The sequence below is a fragment of the Hemiscyllium ocellatum genome, chromosome 26, assembly GCF_020745735.1.
Source record: "Hemiscyllium ocellatum isolate sHemOce1 chromosome 26, sHemOce1.pat.X.cur, whole genome shotgun sequence".
NCBI lineage: Eukaryota > Metazoa > Chordata > Chondrichthyes > Orectolobiformes > Hemiscylliidae > Hemiscyllium > Hemiscyllium ocellatum.
The window spans coordinates 4,903,617-4,925,644 of NC_083426.1; the positions used below are offsets into that span (position 1 = coordinate 4,903,617).

At 40.9% G+C, this 22,028-nt stretch overlaps 1 protein-coding gene across 4 annotated transcripts in view; it reads left to right on the plus strand.

Annotated features, from left to right (window-relative positions):
- The window catches only part of LOC132828305 (suppressor of tumorigenicity 7 protein homolog), a 164,870-nt gene that overhangs the window by 12,576 nt on the left and 130,266 nt on the right, over positions 1-22,028 (plus strand). Inside the window, exon 1 of one of the 4 annotated variants that reach the window (XM_060845292.1) lies at positions 13,715-13,934. The exons of 2 other annotated variants lie outside the window; for them this stretch is intronic. Coding sequence is in view for 1 of the 2 variants with exons in the window: in XM_060845290.1 (XP_060701273.1) it covers positions 13,909-13,930 (22 nt within the window). In the remaining variant the exon portion in view is untranslated. Of the gene's footprint in view, positions 1-13,714; positions 13,935-22,028 lie in introns of those variants that run through there. One more of the 4 variants, XM_060845290.1, reaches the window with a different exon arrangement.

Genomic DNA, 22,028 nt, shown 5'->3' on the forward strand with positions numbered 1-22,028 from the left:
GAAGAGCATAATGTTGTGCCAAACATCACATCAAATTAAACTAATCCCTTCTGCCTATCCTTGTCCCCATCCCTCCATGTTTATCTATAAGATCCTTAAGCTCCCCCATCATATCTGCCTCCACCACCACATCCGCCCAGTGTGTTCCAAACTCCTACCACTGTGTTTAAAAAAAACTTGACCCTCACATCTCCTTTGAAATTTCTCCCTCTCACCTTAAATGTATGTCTTCTTTGCTCAAGGTCATTAATGAACCTGATGACAATTGACAATGATTTCGAATGATCACTAGACTGTAATTCCAGATTTTTTTTCCCCTAAAATTTGATGGGATTTGAATACAAAGGTCCCAGAGCATCACCTCAGTCTCTGATTATCCAGTGACAATACTGCTACACAATCTCCTCCCATTATTGACACTCCCATTACTTAGGTTTCACTTCTGCTAATATTTTGTGATTTTTTTTTCATCCTGATTTGAAAATCTGTTTGTTTGTATGCCAGGCTGTAGTCGTACAAACAGTGACACTGTATTGCAATATATTTCCTCAATTGTCAAAAGTTGATTTTTAAATCATTATCTTGACCTTTTACATCTGCATAGTTTGGGGACATGTAGTTTCAAACAAAAGTGTGTGTGTTGGTACACAAACCAGTATCCTGTCATGACGTGGATATCAAGTTCCTACGATGCTGAGATCATTGTCAGTGGTTTGTTAAGGCCAAGCACTCTCTCGAGTATTGGTGGCCTTCTGTTATCTGTTCAGAAATACTACTGCACTTGCATTGTGGTAGAAGTTCGCAACTCTTATATGAGTAGTAGTTAATGCTCAGAATACTGTTAATTACAGTCTGAACCGGGTTTGCCAATATCTTTGAAAGCTTTTAAAAGGTAAGGAAAAAAATTTGGGTATGTGGAGTTAGGTTGCCTTGATTATAGTAGTGGAATGGCCTGAATGCTCTTAACCTATCCCTTGTCTTTTGGTGTTCAATTATTTTATCTTCACACGTGATGCATAAATACTTGAAATTGTCAGTTGATTTCTATATAGTGGTTTACCACTATGCAATATCTGATGAAGGGCTTATGCCTGAAACATAGATTTTCCTGCTCTTCGGATGCTGCCTGACCTGCTGTGCTTTTCCAGCACCATACTCTTGACTATGCATCGTAGGAACTTCCTGAAGAAGGGCTAATGCCCAAAACGTCGAATCTGCTGTTCCTTGGATGCTGCCTGACCTGCTGTGCTTTTTCAGCTATGCAATATCTGCCCTTCTTATTTTCCATACATTGATCTGTGCGTTCTTTTATTCCGGTTCGAAAAGAGAGGCAAACTTTGAATGTGTTATTCTGGCGAGGGGCTAGAATAACACATTGGAAATCAAGCCCCACTATTTCCAGTGTTATTACAGGAGTTGAAGATTTTTGCAAGTCGGATTGTTTTGTTTTGTTTCTTTTCCATATTTAAGAGTTAATTAAGAGTGTTTTGGTGAGAAAGAATGAAAAAGCTGAGGACTGAAATCAAGAATTAGGGTGGAGATATCAGTAAGTTACAAGTGTATACTTCAGTCAAACAGAGTACTGAATTGGTTGCCTTTGATGAGTTAGGTTAGTTGAGGCGGCAATAGCAGGTTGTATCTTGTAAAAGTGAGACAAACATACTGATTCTCAGTCAAGAGAAAGATAATTTAGGATTTGTTTCTTTCTGAAATTTATTCATTCAAGGGGTGCAGTTGTCATTCACTTTGTTAACATCGATTGTTTGTGCCTAATTTATCTTGAGGTGTGATTAGCCACTTTGTGAACTCCTGCAGTCTTTGAAGTCTCAGGATACCCAAGTGCAATTGGCAGAGAATTCCACATTTTTAAGCCATTGAATGTAAGGGAATGATGACATACTGTGGTTCTAAGTCAGGATGGTGTGTGACTTGGAGGGGAACTTGTAGGAGGTGATGTTGAGGTTGTCCTTTTGAAAGTGCTTTCAAAGGAATCTTGGTGAGCTTCTGCAGTGTATCTTGCAGATGGTACATGATACTGTCATTGTGCATTGGTGATGAAAGGGATTAATATAGAAGCTAATTAGGTGAGCTGCTTTGTTTTGGATGCTGTCAAGCTTCAAGTGTTGCTGGATCTGTGCCTGTTTTACTGAATGGAGAATATTCTATTCCATTCCTGATTTGTGTCTTGTAGATGGTGGACAGACGTTGAGAAAGTAGGTTAGCTACTTACTACAGAATTTCTAACCTCTGACTTGAACCTGTTGTTGTTATGTAGAGGTCAGTCATCTCAGCTCCAGGTCATCTCTGCAGGTGTTCCTCAGAATAGTGTCCTCATCCCAACCATCTTAAGCTGCTTTATCAATGACCTTTCCTTGATCATAAGGTCAGAAGTGGGGATGTTCGCTAATGGTTGCACAACGTTCAACACAATTTGCGATTCCTCAGATACTGAAGCAGTCCATGTTCAAATGCACCAATACCTGGACGCATGTGCACCACACAAATGCCAGGCTATGATCATCATGAATAGGAGACAATCTAACCACTGCCCCTTGGCAATCACTGGTATTACCATCACTGAATCCCTCTATCAATATCCTTGGCGTTATTATTGACTAGAAACTCAACTAGAAGCTCACCACATAAATGAAGTAGCTACAAGAGCAGGTCAGAAGCCAGGACTACTGTGGTGAGCAACTCACCTCCTGACTCCTCAAAGCCTGTCCACTATCTATAAGGCACAAATCAGGAGTGTGATGGAATACTCCTCACTTGTCTGGATAAGTGCAGCCCCAACAACATTCAAGGAGCTTGACACCATACACTTCCTCGTCCACCAACACTCAGTAGCAGCAGTGTGTACTATCTACTGCAGAAATTCACCAAAGATCCTCAGACAGCACCTTCCAAACCCACAACCAGTTCCATCTAAAAGGACAAGGGCAGCAGACATATGAGACCACCACCATCTTCAACTTCCCCTCCAAGTCACTCACCATCCTGACTTGGGGATATATTGCCCTTTTTTTCACTGTTGCTGGGTCAAAAACCTGGAATTCCCTCCCTAATGACATTGTTGGTCCATCTACAGCAAGTGGACTGCAGTGGTTAGAGATGTACAGTACGGAAACAGACCCTTGGATCCAACCCTCCATGCCAACCAGATATCCCAACCCAATTGAGTCCACCTGCCAGCACCCGGCCCATATCCCTCCAAATCCTTCCTATTCATATACCCATCCAAATGCTTTTTAAATGTTGCAGTTGTACCAGACTTCAGCACTTCCTCTGGCAGTTCATTCCATACACGTACCACCCTCTGTTTAAAAAAAGTTGCTCCTTAGGTCTCTTTTTTATATCTTTCCCCTCTCACCCTAAACCTATGCCCTCTAGTTCTGGACTCCCCAACTCCGGGGAAAATACTTTGCCTATATATCCTATCCATGCCCCTCATAATTTTGTAAACCTCTATAAGGTCGCCCCTCAGCCTCCAACTCTCCAGGGAAAACAGCCCCAGCCTGTTCAGTTTCTCCCTATAGCTCAAATCCCCAACCCTGGCAACATCCTTGTTAATCTTTTCTGAGCCCTTTCAAGTTTCACAACAGCTTTCAAATAGGAAGAAGACCAAAAGTGCATGCAATATTCCAACAGTGGCCTAACCAATGTCCTGTGCAGCCGCAACATGACTTCCCAACTCCTGTACTCAGTACTTTGACCAATGAAGGACAGCATACCAAATGCCTTTTTCACTATCCCATCTAACTGCGACTCCACTTTCAAGGAGCTATGAACCTGCACTCCAAGATCTCTTTGTTCAGCAACATTCCCTAGGACCTTACCATTAAGTGTACAAGTCCTGCTAAGATTTGCTTTCCCAAAATGCAGCACCTCGCATTTATCTGAATTAAACTCCATTTGCCACTTCTCAGCCCATTGGCCATCTGGTCAAGATCCTGTTGTACTCTGAGGTAACCTTCTTCACTGTCCACTACACCTCCAATTTTGGTGTCATCTGCAAACTTATTAACTATACCTCTTATGCTTACATCCAAATCATTTATGTAAATGACAAAAAGTAGTGGACCCAGCACCGATCCTTGTGGCACTCCACTGGTCACAGGCCTCCAGTCTGAAAAACAACCCTCCACCACCACCCTCTGTCTTCTCCCTTTGAGCCAGTTCTGTATCCAAATGGCTAGTTCTCCCTGTATTCCGTGAAATCTAACCTTGCTAATCAGTCTCCCATGGGGAACCTTGTCAAACACCTTACTAAAGTCCATATAGATTACATCTACCGCTCTGCCCTCATCAATCCTCTGCGTTCCATCTTCAAAAAACTCAATCAAATTTGTGAGACATGGTTTCCCATGCACAAAACCATGTTGACTATCCCTAATCAGTCCTTGCCTTTCCAAATACATGTACATCCTGTCCCTCAGGATTCCCTCCAACAACTGGCTCATGACTGATGTCAGTAGTTCAAGAAAGCAGCTCACCATCACCTTCTCAAGGGCAACGAGGGATGGACAATAAATTCTGGCCAGCCAGCCAATGACATTCACATCCCACCAAAGGAATAAAAAAACTTTGCATTACCAACCAGGTGTCCAACTAAATGAGCTACCCCTGCCCCATTCAAAGATGAGATTGGTGTTACCATATGTAGGTGAGAAGCAATATATGCTATGTTGCATTTCTTGTTCTGAACAGGCACTGAAGACATGATCAAAGGTGAAAAGCAGGTCACAAAACAGTTTCATGCATAATGGCCTTGGCTTGAAGCCTTCTCACATTGAAGACTTTGCCATTTTTGGGACGTCTAATCTGGGTGCCACTTTTATTAACTCAATGCTTTTGAAAGTATGTCAGAGAACGTCGTGCTGAATTGGATAGGAGCCAATACATGGCCTCACTTCACTCACTTTGTGACTGGGAATGTGTTAGAAAACTCTCCATCATCCAGGACATGATCAGGCATTCTATCATGGTGATACATTCATCAGTATTGGAGAATAAATACAACATTCAGCAATATGGGATTGTATAAACATTGGAAACTTTTTATCACTGTCCCCATTTCAGCAAGCAATTAAGAGTTAAATGCATTGCTAAGAGTCTGGAGTAACATGTAGGCCAGACCACAATGATGGTGGATTTCTTTCCCTGAACGATGTTGGTGAACCAGATAAGTTTTACGATCAACATTACTGAAACTAGCTTTGAATTTCAGATTTTTAAACTCATTTTCTAACAACTGCAGTGATGGGATTTGAATCCATGTTCGTTGAGCATTCTCAACCATCTCTGGACTACTTGTCCACTCTGTCATGTTTCCCCAGAGACTTGAGCATATACTTTGCATGAACATTTCAGTTCAGTATGGAGGAAATGTCGTATTGTTGGAGATGTTGTCTTTTGAATGAAAAATTAAATCCAAGATGCTGCCTTTCTGTGTGAGTGGATATCAAAGATTCAATGGTATTATTTGAGGAAGAGCAGGAACGTTCTTCCACTGTCTTCAACATCAAAACAGATCAACTCATCTTATTACATTGGCCTAAATAATAGTGAATATACTTACTCAGGAGTAATTATTTGGTTGTGAAATATTTATAATATTAAAAAATGAAACGTGTTACTTAAATGAAACTGTCTGACTTTGAAATTAATGATGTGCCTGGAATTTTGAAATGGGACAGCTGTCTTTAATCAGCTGTTCTTTCATCGGCCTCCTCAGCTCACAAGCCCGTATAGTTGACCAATAAAAGGTTGACCAATGAAACTATGTGTTCAACACTGAGCACAATGGAGTGGTAACTCAATCACTGTGTTTTTGTTTTCCCTGAAGATGCTGTGTGGAATTATGTATTATTGCAATTCTTGTATTTTAGTTGTTTCTCGTGAACTAATGTTGTTTTATTTCAAATCTATTGGCTGGAAAAACTGAAACATGAAAAAATCTGTCATGTTGAATGTGATGTAACTTGTATTGAAGAGTTTTTTTATTAGTTATTTTCTGATTCTCTCCATTGTGGATGACGCTGACCTATGCTCAGGTCTGAATTTGTGTATACTATTTTCCAAAGGTCCTTCACATTCAATGAGTGGAAAATATAGAAAAAAGGTTCTCTAGACTTGTTCCTGGGATGGCAGGGACTATTCAGACAGCGAGAGTGGGGAAATTGGGCCTGTATTCTCCAGAGTTTTGAAGAATGAGAAATGATCTCATTTGAAACTGACAAATTGCTTCAAGTAACAGATAAGGTAGATGCAAGAAAAATATTTCCCCTGTTGATTATGAAACCAAGGGAAACGGTTTCAGAATCAAAGGGTACCAACTCTGGATCAAGATGAGAATGTTTGTTTATTCAGAGGGTCTTAATCTTTGGAATTCTCTGCTCTAGAGGACTGTGGCGACTCAGTCACTGAGTCTGTTTAAAGTAGAGATTGTAACTGGTATTAAGAATCTGTCAAAAGAGTATGTGTAGAGTGGGGACACAATGGCATTGAAATGGATGATCGTCACAATAGAATGGCATGGCCTAATCCTGTTTATATGTATTGTTTCCAGTAATTAGTTATTTGGGTCATTGAACCTGTTATTTATGGGAGTTCATCCTTTTGACCCTAATCTTCAGAGTATGTATCTTCTTTCAAATTCTCATTCGTCAACTTCTTCAAACGAAATATCAGCTGCTGATTTTTTTTGTTCTGCTCCATGCAAAGCATGTGTATTCTTCTTAAAGTGACCTGCCAGATCTGGTCTCGCAACTCAACAAGATGTGTTAATAGCATGACATGTTTGAATTTACTTCCCATTTCTGATGGGAAGAGCAACTGTGAGCACAGTATTTTTTATTTCTTTCACTTTCCTCTTCAGGAGGGCTCATTTTTCTTTGTTCTCAGTTCTCCGGCTGGGGGAAAGGTTCCATGTGTCCACAATTACACAATTTACTTATCCTGTACCACCTCCCCTCGAATAAAGTTAGTTATTTTTAGAGTGATGAAACACGCACTGGTGATCACAGAATATCAGCCAGAGGTCTACTGCAGTGTGGTTACGGGAGGGTGCATTTTGTTGTCAATATGTAATTGACATTCTTCTTTGAAAAGCAAGGAGCTTCTGGATCTTGGACAACAGGCTTGCCAATCATTAAAAGTAGCAACACAAGTTAACAAGACAGTACAGATGACAGAAAATATTGGAAATACTCAACAGCAGCATCTGTGGAGAGAAACTCAGTTAACATTTCAGATCAATTGTTCTTTATCAGAACGGATGACAACAAGTAAAGGACTTACTTCCTGAGGAGTTGAATTGAAAAGCAGAGAAATTCTTAATCTCGTGCAAAACTATAATTAGATCACGCTTAGAAATTTGTCGATTGGGATTGTGACAGTTCTGTCCCTATATTACAACCACAAGGGATGACTGCAGATTTCTCCAGCTTCCTCATTTCCCCTTCCCCCACCTTTTCTCAGTCCCAATCCTCGGACTCAGCACCGCCCTCTTGACCTGCAATCTTCTTCCTGACCTCTCCGTCCCCAACCCCTCTCTGGCCTATCACCCTCATCTTAACCTCCTTCCACCTATCGCATTCCCAACGCCCCTCCCCCAAGTCCCTCCTCCCTACCTTTCATCTTAGCCTGCTTGGCACACCTTCCTCATTCCTGAAGAAGGGCTTATGCCCAAAACGTCGATTCTCCTGTCCCTTGGATGCTGCCTAACCTGCTGCGCTTTTCCAGCAACACATTTTTCAGCTCTGATCTCCAGTATCTGCAGTCCTCACTTTCTCCTGTCCCCATATTACATAAGGATATACAGTAGTTGAGAAGATAGATGCAAATAAGATTGACAAAGATGATACCAGGACCAAGAATGCTGAGGGCTGACCGAAAGATTCATAGCATCCCTAGAGTGTGGAAGCAGGCCATTCAGCCCATCAAGTCCATACAGACCTACCTCCTACCTTATCCTTGTTATCCTGCATTTCCCTCTGCCAGTCCACCCAACTTTCACATCTTTGAACTCTGGGAGGAAACTGGAACACCTGAAGGAAACCGCCATAGACATGGGGATAATGTGCAAACTCCACACATACAGACACCCAAGGGTGGAATCACATCCTGGTCCCTGGTATTGTGATGCAGCAGTACTAACCACTGAACCACCATGCTGCCCCAAACAAATTTTTAAAAATGCATACAGAGAGGATGATATTTCTACTTCAAGAAATGTCCAAAACTGGAGATCATGTGTATAAGACAGATAGGAATAAGTTTAATGAATCTCCAGGGAAATGTTTTTACCCAGAAAGTGGTGGCAATGTGGAATGTTGTACCATGCAGTGGCTGAATTATAGGGCACATGTACACTTAACTAGATAAATATGTGGTGAAAGGAATAAAAAGTTACATTGACAGAAAAACAAAACATTGGTTGTTGGACAAATGAAAGTAAACCAGACAATGCTAGAAATACTCAGGTCAGGCAACATCTGTGAAATGAAAACCAAAATTGACTTTTCAGATTAATAATGTAAGATTTCCAGCCCGGGGAGTTAACCTGTGTGTCAAATCTGCCAAATCACTTCAGGTTCTCACATATTTCAAGGAGATCACCTTTCATTCTTCTAAATTGCAGAGTATATACCCAATTTGCTTGTTTAAAAAAGAAGGGGGAGCATATGTGGAACATATCACATCAGCATAGATCACGTGAGCTAAGTGAGCTGTTCCTTTGTAAATCCTGTGCAGGTATTTTGGTCTTGAGATTGGAATTAAACTCAATTGTGATGTTATTCATGGCGAGTGCAGTTCCATTGTGTATTATTATTGGAAATATGTTGATTTTGAAAACCATCTCTGAACCTTGATGTACCAATCTGTTCAGCTTTGCCAATATATAGCATTTTTTACAACTGCTGGACATGTCAGGTCAGTTCTGAGAAAGGGTCATTGAACTTGAAATGTTCACTGTTTTCCTCTCCAGACCTGCTGCATTTTTCCAGCACTTTGTTTTATGCCAATGCACTTTATGTTGTAATCTAGGAAGCTAAGTTCCAAATTGAATAATTGCTCAGAGACTATGATGTAGCTGATCATGCATAAAACCTGTAACCATGAACATCTTTCTTTGGAAATATTTATCCCCTACATTTTATTCATTTAGCCTCACTGAGAAGCTTCACTCCTGAAACTAATGGAGCGTTTGCTCTTTCTCACTGAAGTCAGTTTGTGTAGTAGTCTGGCCACAATCTCTGATTCTAATAACCACAGAATGTCTCATAAATTAGTGTGTGAAAGGTTCTTCTAAATCACCATAGAGGTGTATCGCCCAGAAGGGGAGTTTTTGGCCGTTTGGTTTGTGCTAGCTCTTTAGAATCACCCTCAGTGCCCTGCCTTGTAGCCTTGAATATTTCTATTCTTCACATCACTCCACTTTGCATTAATCATGGAGTCAACTCTGCACAATACAGTGATGTGCTCATTCTGCACTTAATTTGAATTTTGATTTTTGATCATTTTTATTTCAAAAGGGGTTTTGATAGGATGAATTGGGAAACTAGGATGACCAAAGCATGAAATGCTTTCCCTCAGAAAATGATTAACAGAGTGTCAAACAAAGTTGAATAAATATTTGGAGCAGGGAAAGATTCTGGTGCTGTGGCTGGAGAGAGAAGGCAGTTAAGATTAGTGCTAACTTACTCGAGCAAAGAGTTGGCATAGGCACAGTGAGCTGAATGTGGTGGGGCTTTTGTAATTCTAAGATTTGCTGTGCTGGTGAAATGAGAAATTATTGATTCCAAATTTAGCAGTTTTGCTCGAACAGACCCTCCTCTTTCTCCAACATCAGCTCGCTCTCAACCTCCCGTGTGTTTGTGACTCTGCTTCTTCTGTAAAGTAAGAGCGCAAAGAAACAGCACCCCCCCCCCCCCCCCCCCCCTTTCCTTCTCTCCCTTTCTCTTTATCCAATCTCACTTGGTTTCATTTCCATTGCCATTCAGAGGAGAGGCATAGACCGCGGTTCTGTGCCTGCCTTAGAGATCGCAGAGGCTGCTGTGGCTCAGAAATGGAGGGTCTTATTATCACCCTTTTGTCTGGATCTTCCGACTTGTTTGGTTCTAGCAACAATGCCAGACGATGTTCAGCATCGATTCTTCCTGTAGTGTCCAAAAAGCAAAATAATTGAGGAACTGGTGATGAAATGGATTGTGAAACTTCTGTATATTGCAATTCTTATCCTGTCCTAGTCAGTATATCTTAGTTAGACTACAGTTTGCAAATTCTCAGTAGTTAGCTAATTTATCAACAGGCACAGGTTCTCAGTGTCAGCGTCCCAATTACTGTATGCACTAACAAGATGGTATGTTCATAAATATCTTTCATGAAAGCCAGCAACATTAATATTTCAATAGAAATTGTAACTTTGCCATCATCCACCCAGCATGTACATAATTCAAACAAAGTATCAAATTAACTTAAAAAAATGAAAGAACTGCGGCTGCTGGAAATCAGAAACAAAACAGAAATTGCTGGAAAACCTCAGCAGAAACTCTTTCTTTCCACAGATGCTGACAGACCTGAGTTTTTTCAGCAATTTCTGTTTTTGTATCAAACTAAAATGGTTTCCCTGTTTAATTTTTCTCTTTCCCAGAGATGACAAGTCACACATTGGCTAACAGTGCTGCAGATATTGCCTGTCTGGCTTCTCATTCCGTATACTTTATACTGGTTTCTTTAACAGCATGAGGGCGTTGCTAGCTAGGCAGAATTTATTGTCCAGAGGGCAGTCAAGAGTCAACCAGTTTGTTGTGGGTTTGGAGTCACATGTAGGCTAGACCACGTAAAGATGGCAGTTTCCTTCTCTAAAGGACATTTAGTGAACTAAATAGGTTTATCTGTCAATTGGCAATGAATTTATAGTGGTCATTAGAATCTTAATTACAGATATTTATTGAATTCAAATTCCACCATCTGCCATGGTGGTATTCAAACCAGGTCCCCAAAACATTACCTGGTCTCTGGATTAACAGACTAGTGATAATGCCACTCAGCCATCGCAACCCCCTGAAGGGTTGGGCAGGTTGGCTGCCTGTTCCTCTGTGGAGCTATCACATTAGGGTTTGGGCTAACCATCAGCCAGTATTCACACATCAACTTTCCATGGAATCACTTATGCAGATTGGTTTGGAAATGTTGACTGATAAATTTCCTTCTTTGGTCTCAGTGCAAATTATACTGCTGAAACTGTGATCAGCATCCTCAACTCCCCTTGGAGAGGGTGGAGAGATCATTTGCCAGATTGGCTGAAAGACTTCAGAGTCACACAAATGTTGCAGTGCAGAAGGAGGCCATTGGCCTGTCATATTTGCACTGGCTCTCTGAATGCACACTTCACCAAGAGCCACTTCCCTGTGGCCTTCTCTGTCTCGACTCCTCACGTATTTGTAAACATACTATGAAATCTGTTCTAAGCTTCTTTTTTCTCCAAGGAAAACAGTTTTAACTTTTCCTATCTTAGTAACTGAAGTTCCTCATCCCTGGAATGATTCTCCTGGACCTTTTCTCCATCCTATCCAGTGCCTTTACATCTTCCCTAAAGTCCAGCATCAGAAGTTGGATGTAACATTCTAGCTGAGGCTGATTATTATGCGTTACCAGTTCAACATGCCTAACTTGGTCTTGTACTCTAACCTCATTAATGAAGTTCAGAATTAAGAATTAATGAAGCTTTGTTAACCACTCAACTAACTCCTCTACGCTCTTTAATAACCTTGAATGTATACCCAGGACCCTTTTCTCCTTTGAATTGTGTCCTCTACTTTTTATTGTCTCTCCATTTTCTTTCTATCAAAATAATCACTTCCCACTCAACTGCCATATGTGCCAATTTGATCAACTTGCTTAACCCCTGTTAAAGTTGTATACTGTCCTCATCACAGTTCACAATGCTTCTGCCTTTTGTATATTTAGCATATTTTGAAATTGTGCCCTGCACTCCTAGCATGAATCAGGAACAGCAATGTTTTCAACATTGAAGAACGGGGATCTCCATGATGCACATTCCTCCAAAGTGAGAAAAAAAATCCCTTTAACTGCTGCTGTTTTCTGGTACTAAACCTATTTTGTAGTCATTTGACTGCTGTCCCTTTTATTTCATGAACTCTAACTTTGCTCACAATTCCATGATGCAACATCGTATTAAATGTCTTTTTGAAGTCTATGTAAACCGCATCAACATTACCCTCAACTGTAACCTCATCAAAAAACTCCATCAAATGAATCAGTTTTTTTTCCCATAAGCAATCTGTACTATTTCATATTTTTGACCAACTGATGATTCATTTTGCCCCAAATTATTGGTTTTGAAAGTTGTCCTATCACTTCAATTAAATTACTTCAAGACTACGAAGCTAATGTCCTACTTGGAGCACGGATGATTTTAGAGATTTTCAAAATTTCTAGTATTTGAGTCACTGGTGAGAGTGTTTGTAACTAGGATAGCCAGATTGAAGATGAAAAAAAGGGAAGTTGAGAATTGTTTTTGAAATCAATAATTCGTTATTATAGAACCATAGAAAAAGTTTGTTGAGCTGAGTGTGTCTGGACTAGCTAAATAAACCAGTCGCCCATTGTAATTCACTTTCCGACCCCTGTTTCATAGCCTTGCATGTTCCATTGCTTTAGGTACAGATCCAGGTTCTTTTAGATGAGGTGCAGGTTTGTGCCTCAACACCAAACTGGTGGTAAGTTCCAGACATGTCCCATTTTCTGGGTAAACATTTTTTTACCTCATGTACCCGCTCATCTTTGTACCAATCACCTTATACCCGTGTAATTGACCTGTTTGCTCGATCCAAACCTTAATTATCATGTGCACTTCAGTTAAATCACCGCTGGGCTGCCTCTGTTCGAAGGAAAACAACCCTCGACTTATCCCATTTTTCCCCATAGCTGCAATTTAAACAATTCTTGTAAAGCAACATTCTTCAGTACTCTCTGGAGCAATTATGTTCTGCTATTATGTGGTAACCAGGTCTGAAACATGTTGTCTGACAAGATAATGGAAACATATTCAATATTAACTCAATTGGATAAATAGTTGAAAAGGTATAGAACAGCAGGGCAGTGGGATGAATTGATAGGCTGGCCATAGACACCAAGAGTCGACTGATTATCTTTGCTGTAAGGATATTTGATTCAGGTCAGTAAACTCGGAAGAGATCTGAAATACGAGATTCCGAAAACTCTAAATGGCTAACTGACTGTTGCTATCGTCCAGCTGAGAATAGACTGTGAAGCAAAAGAGCTTTAGCAGCTTGCTACGTGTGGCTCAGTACCGCATTTCATCGACCACTTCAGCCTTTAGGGATAGCATCACAACGGTCATTTTCAACCAGGTGTCGTTTTATTTTTGTATTGAGATAGCTTGGTGAAAGAGTGTTTTGTCTATAAGCAGACAGCAAACGTGGCTGTAGTCTCCCTTCCTCCCTCCTGTGCGTTTTGCGTCATGCGCTGCCCACAGTGTTTGTGTTTCCTATCAGTTTCAGATATTTGGCTGTCTGTACGTGTCATTGCCTCGGTCTGCTCTAACAGACCCTCCTCTTCCTCCAACATCAGCTCGCTCTCAACCTCCTGTGTGTTTGTGACTCTGCTTCTTCTGTAAAGTAAGAGCGCAAAGTAACAACGCCCCCCTTTTCCTTCCCTCCCTTTCTCTTTCTCCAGTCTCACTCGGTTTCATTTCCATCGCCATTCAGAGGAGAGGCATAGACCCCTCTGCAGTTCTGTGCCTGCCCGAGAGTTCGGAGGCTCCTGTGGCTCAGAAATAGAGCGTCTACTAGGGTCTAATTTTCTCCCTTTGCGTGGATTTTCCGACTTGTTTGGTTTTTGCACCTACGCCAGACGATGTTCAACGCCGACTCTTCCTGTAGGTATTGTCCCCGCGGCAAACGGAACGTTTTATATGTACACATGAATATAATTTTAAAAAGAGTCATCTGATCGATTGGAAGGACTGCATTTTTTGTTACGCATAATTAATTTGCACAGAATGACGTGTCTGTTCAAAATGGTTTCACTGAGAGCTCTGGCTAAGTGAGCTAGGGAAATGTGCAAGCCATGTGCTTCTCTTTTGCAGGTCTCTGAGGCTGGGAGTCTTGGATTAAAACCGTGCCCGTCCCTGACTGAAACGCTTCCATTTTGTGGCAAGCCATTACGGCTTGCTGCATTGCTCGCCAGTTTTGGTTACTAGTTCTCGTTTGTGGAAGGCGGCGATCTTTGTTCCTGTGCCACGCCTCCTTCCTAAAAACTGGCAGAAATGACTGGGGGAAAAAAGAAGTGTGGGAGAAAGCTGTGTTCGCTTTTGATTTGCTCCTGGAAAACAAGTGGAGAAAACAGAACGAGAATCTGCTTTTACTTAGTTACAGGAAATCCTTTTAAGTGCGTTGGTATATAGCCACGAGGTTGGCTGCTCATATTTCTGAATTTACTGCGATTATTCTATTTTGATTTTATTGCTGTCTGCTATTCTAGCGTTGTCCTTCCATGACAACAACGGCTATGCTATTTCAACAGAATTTGCTGATGCAGTATGGAAATATGAAAAGGAAAAAGTAAATATACTGTCTGAACAGGCAGCACTTTCGGAAAGAAACAGTTAACGTTTCAGGTCGAGAGCTCACGGAACCCTTAACTCTCACCATAGATGCTGCCTGACTTGCTAGAGATTAACAGCCTTTTCTGTTCTTCAGAAGTACTTGGTGCTATGAAGTGCTTTGGGATATCCTGAATTCATGGAAGGCATTTTATAGATGCAAGCTTCATCACCCTTGGTGTCTACATTCCAGTTTCTGAAAAACAAAAGATTGTTCAGGAGAATAGAATATAAATCATAATAGAGACACAGTATTTCACTTGAAATGTGTATAGTTGCTGAATGAACATTTACCACAGTTCATTAGATGAATTGGCCATTCAATATCATCAGAGCTGATGCTGTATTTTAACACCATGCTCCCACTCCATCCCCATACCCCTTGACACCTTTATATTGAAGAAATAGATTTTCATTGGCTATTCAGTGATGCCGTCCACATCTTTAGAGAATTCGACAGATTATTCACACTATGTGAAGAGATTTCTCCCCATTTCAATCTTACTGACTTCAGAATTGTTTTCTTAACCCTATCTGTTGCTCCCAATGTGGTCTCCTCTACGTTGGGGAGACTGGACGCCTCCTAACAGAGCACTTTAGGGAACATCTCCGGACACCCGCAACAATCAACCCCACCGCCCTGTGGCCTAACATTTCAACTCCCCCTCCCACTCTGTCGAGGACATGCAGGTCCTGGGCCTCCTTCACCACTGCTCCCTCACCACCTGACGCCTGGAAGAGGAATGCCTCATCTTCCGCCTCGGAACATTTCAACCCCAGGGCATCAATGTGGACTTCACCAGTTTTCTCACTTCCCCTTTCCCCATCTCACCCCAGTTCCAACCTTCCAGCTCAGCACCGTCCTCATGACCTGTCCTACCTGCCTACTTCCTTTCCAGCTATCTGACCTATCACCTTCATCCCCACCCATTTTACTCTTTGCTACCTTCCCCCACCCTCCCCTCTGACCTATCACTCCCATCCCCACCTCCATTCACCTATTGTACTCTATGCTACTTTCTCCTCACCCCCCACCCCCCTCTAATTTATCTCTCCACCCTGCTGGCACCCTGCCTCTATTCTTGATGAAGGGGTTTTGCCCAAAACGTCGATTTTTCCTGCTCCTCGGATGCTGCCTGACCTGCTGTGCTTTTCCGGCACCACTCTAAACTCTGGTTTCCAGCATCTGCAGTCCTCACGTTTGCCTAGAGGAAACTTCATGCCCCCATTGAATCTATTCAGTCTTGTCAGAATTTTGAATACATTTCAATGTGATCTTCTCTCATTGTTCTAAACTCTAGTGAATGCAATCTCTTCATGATAAACCTACATCTCAGGAATCAGTGTGGTGAACCTTTGCTGAACTGTGTGAAGTAAATTTTTTCTTGCACAAGGAGACCAAAACTGTGTCCAATACTTTGCTGTTCTAAATCATGGCTGATTACCTTCCTCAACATCCGTTTCCTGAGTTTTCTCCATATCCCTTGAAGTCATTATTATTTAGAAATCAATTGCTCTCTGTCTTGAGCAGACTTTTAACTGTGAGCTTCCACAGCTCTTTGGGGTAGAGAATTTTAAAACTTTGTGACTGGCCCTCAGTCTTAAGTGATTGTCTCAGAAGACGACAATGTTTATGGTTCTGGAAACACCACCTGTTCCAATCGTACCAGATGAAGCATGTTTGAATTATCAGCAAGTCCCAACGATCACCTTATCAGCTCATTTTCAGGCAGCCAGTATATAATAAATTTATTCTCATGGGATATGTCGCAGAACTACTAAAATTGAGATCTTGAAGCCCAAAACCAGTCTATTTCTGAATTTTTAACTTACTGGTCAGAAAAGAACATTCTCAATTTCTAGTGCTTCACAAGTTGCTACGGCTATTATACACGTAATTTTGGAATGCTCTGCTTACCATTCCCTGTGATTTTTCTGACAAAATATTTTGTTAATTTGTATGTAGTCATACCCCAAGGCTTTTGCAAATCTGTTCTGCTCCATGTTGCAACTGTATAATTAGAAAGCAGCTGTTCACTAACGTGAGCCTGTTTCCTACAAGGATTTTTAAAGGGTGGATTCTTGAATCTGTTGTGGTTTTTTTTTGCTGGTATTTGTGTATTGTTGATTAACCTGCTATGTTCCTTGTTTTTGGGTCACTTGTTCTATTGGCTAAAATTAAATATAACTGGTGAAGTTATGCACCCGTGATGAGTTAACTTGTTCAGGATGTGCTTGAATGTTTATTTGAAGAGTATGTCTACAGATTAATTTCCCCCAGAATCTGTGATTGATCAGTAGGATTGCTGCAGATGTCTGCAACAAAGCATCATATTTTAGTTTGAGGGTGGCTTGAATAAAATTTTGGTGGTCTCTATCATCGGTAATATTTGTCATTAAGAGTTAGAGAGTCATCAAGATGTACAGCATGGAAACAGACTGTTCAGTCTAACTCATCCATGCTGACCAGATATCCCAACCTAACCTAGCTCCACCTGCCAGCACTCGGCCCATATCCCTCCAAACCCTTCCTATTCATATACCCATCCAGTTGCCTTTTAAATATTGCAATTGTACAAACCTTTACCACTTGGCAGCCCATTCCATTCGCTCACCACTCTCTGCATGAAAAAGTTACCCATTCGGTCTTTTTTATATCTTTCCCCTCTCGCCCTAAACCTATGCCCTCTAGTTCTGGACTCGTCACCTTGGGGAAAAGACCTTGTCTATTTATACTATCCATGCTCCTCCATGATTTTATAAACCTCTGTAAGGTCACCCCTCAATCTCTGACGCTCCAGGGAAAAAATGCCCAGCCTGTTCAACCTCTCCCTATAGCTCAAACCCTCCGACCCTGGCAACATCCTTGTAAATCTTTTCTGAACCCTTTCAGGTTTCACAACATCCTTCCTTCTGATTGGAAGGAGACTAGAATTGCACGCAATATTCCAACAGTACCTAACCAATGCCCTGTACATCCGCAACATGACCTCCCAATTCCTGTACTCAATACTCTGACCAATAAAGGAAAGCATACCAAACGCCCCCTTCACTATCCTATCTACCTGCGACTCCACTTTCAAGGAGCTATGAACCTGCACTCCAAGGTCTCTTTGTTCAGCAACAGTCCCTAGGACCTTAGCAGGACTTGTACACTTAATGATCAGATTTGCTTTCCCAAAATACAGCACCTCGCATTTATCTAAATTAAACTTCCCATGCCACTTCTCAGCCCATTGGCCCATCTGATCAAGATCCTGTTGTAGTCTGAGGTAATCCTCTTCACTGTCCACTACACCACCAGTTTTGGTGTTATCTGCAAACTTGCTAACTATGCCTCCTATGCTCATATCCAAATCATTTATATAAATGACAAAAAGTAGTGGACCCAGCACTGATCCTTGTGGCACTCCACTGGTCACTGGCCTCCAGTCTGAAAAACAGCCTTCCACCACCACCCTCTGTCTTCTACCTTTGAGCCAGTTCTGTATCCAAATGGCTAGTTCTCCCTGTATTCCGTGAGATCTAATCTTGCTAAGTAGCCTCCCATGGGGAACCTTGTCATATACTTTACTGAAGTCCATATAGATCACGTCTACCACTCTGCTCTCATCAATCCTGTTGTTATTTCTTCAAAAAACTCCAATCAAGTTTGTGTGCGTGGGATATCATGCCTCAAAACTTTGTTGAGTATTCCTAATCACTTCTTGCCTTTCCAAATACATGTGCATCCTGTTCCTCAGGACTCCATCAAACAGCTTGCCCACCACTGCGTCAGGCTCACTGATCTATAGTTCCCTGGCTTGTCCTTAACCATCTTTCTTCAACAGTGGCACCACGTTAGCCAACCTCCAGTCTTCCGGCACCTTAGGTGTGACTATCAATGATTCAAAAATCTAGATTATTTGAACTTAAACATTGCCTTACAGTTTGCTCACTGCCTTTCTGCATATTCTTATTTGAGACACATCTGGGACTTGTGATGCATGTGTGCAACTCTTGGAGTTTTGTGTTTTATGCAGTTGGGAATTGTTTTCTGTTCTGCTGTCCCTCAGGACACATTAGTGGCTTGTGAATTTCTTTGTTGTACCTGTTATAACACTACTTTAATGTTTATGGTATGACAGTGCTGCAGGCGCTTTTATCGTCTGATACTGTCATAGGAAACAGCGTATATTGTCATTGAATAAATGTCAGTGAATAGATTATATTAGTATTCCTCAATCACTGAAAGTACAGAGCAGTTGGTGCAAGACTAAATATTCTCTTTCATGCCTTAAGGTATATGAGCTTTACAAAGCACATGGATGTGTCCATTTCCATGGCCATGATATTCTTGGGACAGGTGACTAGCCTGTTGTTAGAGGCTGTCCCTTGAGATGTGTCATGGCATCAACTGTGGGTAAACAGACGTCATTTCCCTCTCTCACAGCCTGCCATTGAAGTTTCAGAAGGGCTTGCCAGGTTGATCGTCAACCTGCTTGAAAGCATGATGAATGTGACTTCTGTGACCATCAAGGCCTGAAGTAAGACTTGAATGCAGAACTTCTGGCTTTGAGGCAGGGGCACAGCTATTGCACCACAATGCGTGCAAGACTAAATATTCACAGATTATTTAGGCAGTTGTTGTAATTCGCATTTTACTAAGCTGATTGAAAACATAGTTAGTTTCCTATGTTTTGATTAACTGTCAAACAGGCGATTTCTAAATTGTATTTGAAGACAGAAGTGAGAAGTTTGCTATTAGTAAATTGCCTATTGCATTTGATAGTTACAACATGATATTGTTTCACAAGGTGCTTACCTAAGCTGGGAAGCATGTTGCATTGTGAGCGCCAACGTTTTCGTTATTTTTGTTTATTATTAACTAGCTCCATTGTTTTATTCTGAATAATGTTCCCATCTCTCTTCTTGGGATTGCAGAAAGTATGAGTAGGGTAAAGAATTAGTTCTGAGAGCTAACTCTTGGTAGACCAAGGGTGCCTCTTACTCCATCTTTACCACGACTTGTTCTTTTGTAGTACAGCTTTTCCATGTTGACTTGCTGTCCCTTGCTCTCTCAGATCTTCAGAATATCATGTCTAGTGGATTATAAGCCTGCTACCAGATGTTATCACACTCATCAATATCAGTACTTCAGCTTGTGGCTCAAGTATCTCCTGTTCCTCTGGTATTAGGATGAACAATCTCTCTCCACAATCCTGGGCAGAACTAATGGTTATGGTGAGACTGTTCGATCTTGTGACCCTGTTTGTGAGAATCTTGTCAGAACTTTGCTGTGTCAATGACTGGCTGCAATATACCTGTATGGCTACGCTCTCCAGCACAGCGAAGGGCTTACCTTTGAGACAAATTGTCAACATGTTTCAGTTTTAGAAGAGTGCTCGTAGATTTTTTTAAACTACTAGAATGTGAAGCATTTAAATCAATTTGAATAATGGAATTGTGTGGGTTTGGAACAAGTGCTGGAAGAAATCGGCATTGAGTCACTACTTGAAAAAACGTCTTTCTTTTAAATATTTTAAGCCAGAGGATGATTTCGGTTGAATTGACTTGAAAACAACTTCTTTATGGCAAGTCAACTTATACATAAATGAGTTTGAAAGGAATTCTTCTAAATGGTAAACTCAGCCTCGTTACAGGCATTGGATCTGTAGATAGCATAGTGCATCTGGATAATAAAAGGCAAATACTGCTGGAAATGTGAAACAAACTCTGAGAAACCTGGCAGGTTGCATGGCTGCATCTGTGGAGAGAGAAACAGAATGAAGTTCAGTGACCCTACTTTAGAACTGAACTGAAGAGTCAGACCTACTTGCTGATTTTCTCAAATTCTGATTGCTTGCTTCTACAAGGACTTGCATGTATGTAGACTTTGCAGTGAAATATTCCTTCGCCCTTCACAGGAATGTTACCTAATAGGTTTTGATGCTGTATAGGTTTTTGGACATTGACCAGAATCTTGACCAAAATGAGGTGGAGTTGTGCTTTGATTTAAGAGGTGTTGAAAAACTTAGAGCAAAAATTGTGTAGTTGTAGATTAAGACAACTGAACTTCAAATGCCATAAGATTTTTGGGTATGCTACATAGAGTTGAAAAAGAGCGGATGACACTAGTTTTGCATGGGTAGAGTGTTATTTTGTGTGATGGACTTCCCATAATGTTTGGGAGTTCAGTTCAAATGTTATCTTAGAATGCAGATTTCATTTTCTCTCTGTTCTGACTCCGTGTTAACACTGTTTCTCTCTGCAAATTGTTAAACTTGCTCAGTTTCTGTGGCACTTTGTTTCTGTTTCCTTCTTTCCTCATTCGAGCCTTAAGTTTCGATTATAATTTTGAACATCCACATTTATACTTTTTATGTTATGATCTATGCAAACTTGTTTAAATACAGCTGCATTGTGGCAGCATTGTGAAATCTCTGAGGAATGCAGTATGTATTTCCAGTGTGACACATTTACTTAGGAAATGCCCATAATAAATATAGCTGTAATTTATAACGGGAATCTTCATTTGTATGGAGACATGGACTTTCTAGTACTTTGATATAGATAATCTGGGAACTATTTTCCTTTATCTCATCAGGTTTTAAGGAGGGTAAGAAATGGAATAAAAATTCCTTTTTCTTAGGTGACTGAATTAGGTTGGACAATCTGAACATGATTCATTGTCAATGAATTATCCCCAACTTGGTGTTATCTTAACACCATTGCTTAAGAGTTTGGAAGTGTTATATCAGTGGAATGGATGGTGTTATTTTTAGTTTTGGAGCTGTTATGTTGTGGGAAATTGTTTTACTATGCATCATAACTGTAGTGCAGGGTGCAGTTTTCTTGAATGGCTTGACATTTCAACAAAAGTGTGGAATTTAAAACTTGTCTATTTTCTCCACAGTTTGTCGATTTGAGTATTTTCAGTGAAGGTAAATTAGTGCAGCTTGAGATAGCAGGGTCTACAACTGATAATTGGAATTCCTCTTTGCCAGGAGATTATAAGTATTTGTATGGAGTACCATTGGACATGTAGATTTTCCAGATTTGTTTGTCTTTTGAATCTATATACAGTATTGCAGAACATTGTTTTTCCATTAAACTGTGTGAGGGTTTCCTAAATGAGATAAAGGACTTGATGATTATAATCCATCTAGATGGGCAAGGGCAGAAAATGGATGAAATATACCGCATCCAATTTCCCTCCTAGTCATCTATTGTCAAATCTTGCAACTGTTGCCATTCCTATATTGTATCTGTGCATAAATACTGGAGCTGCCTTGCTAACTGCACTATTGGCCAACATACCATTTATCGTCTGAGTTGTCTTCGCCGTCTACTGTATCTGCATGCTTACTTTCCGTGACTGGTGCATATGGAC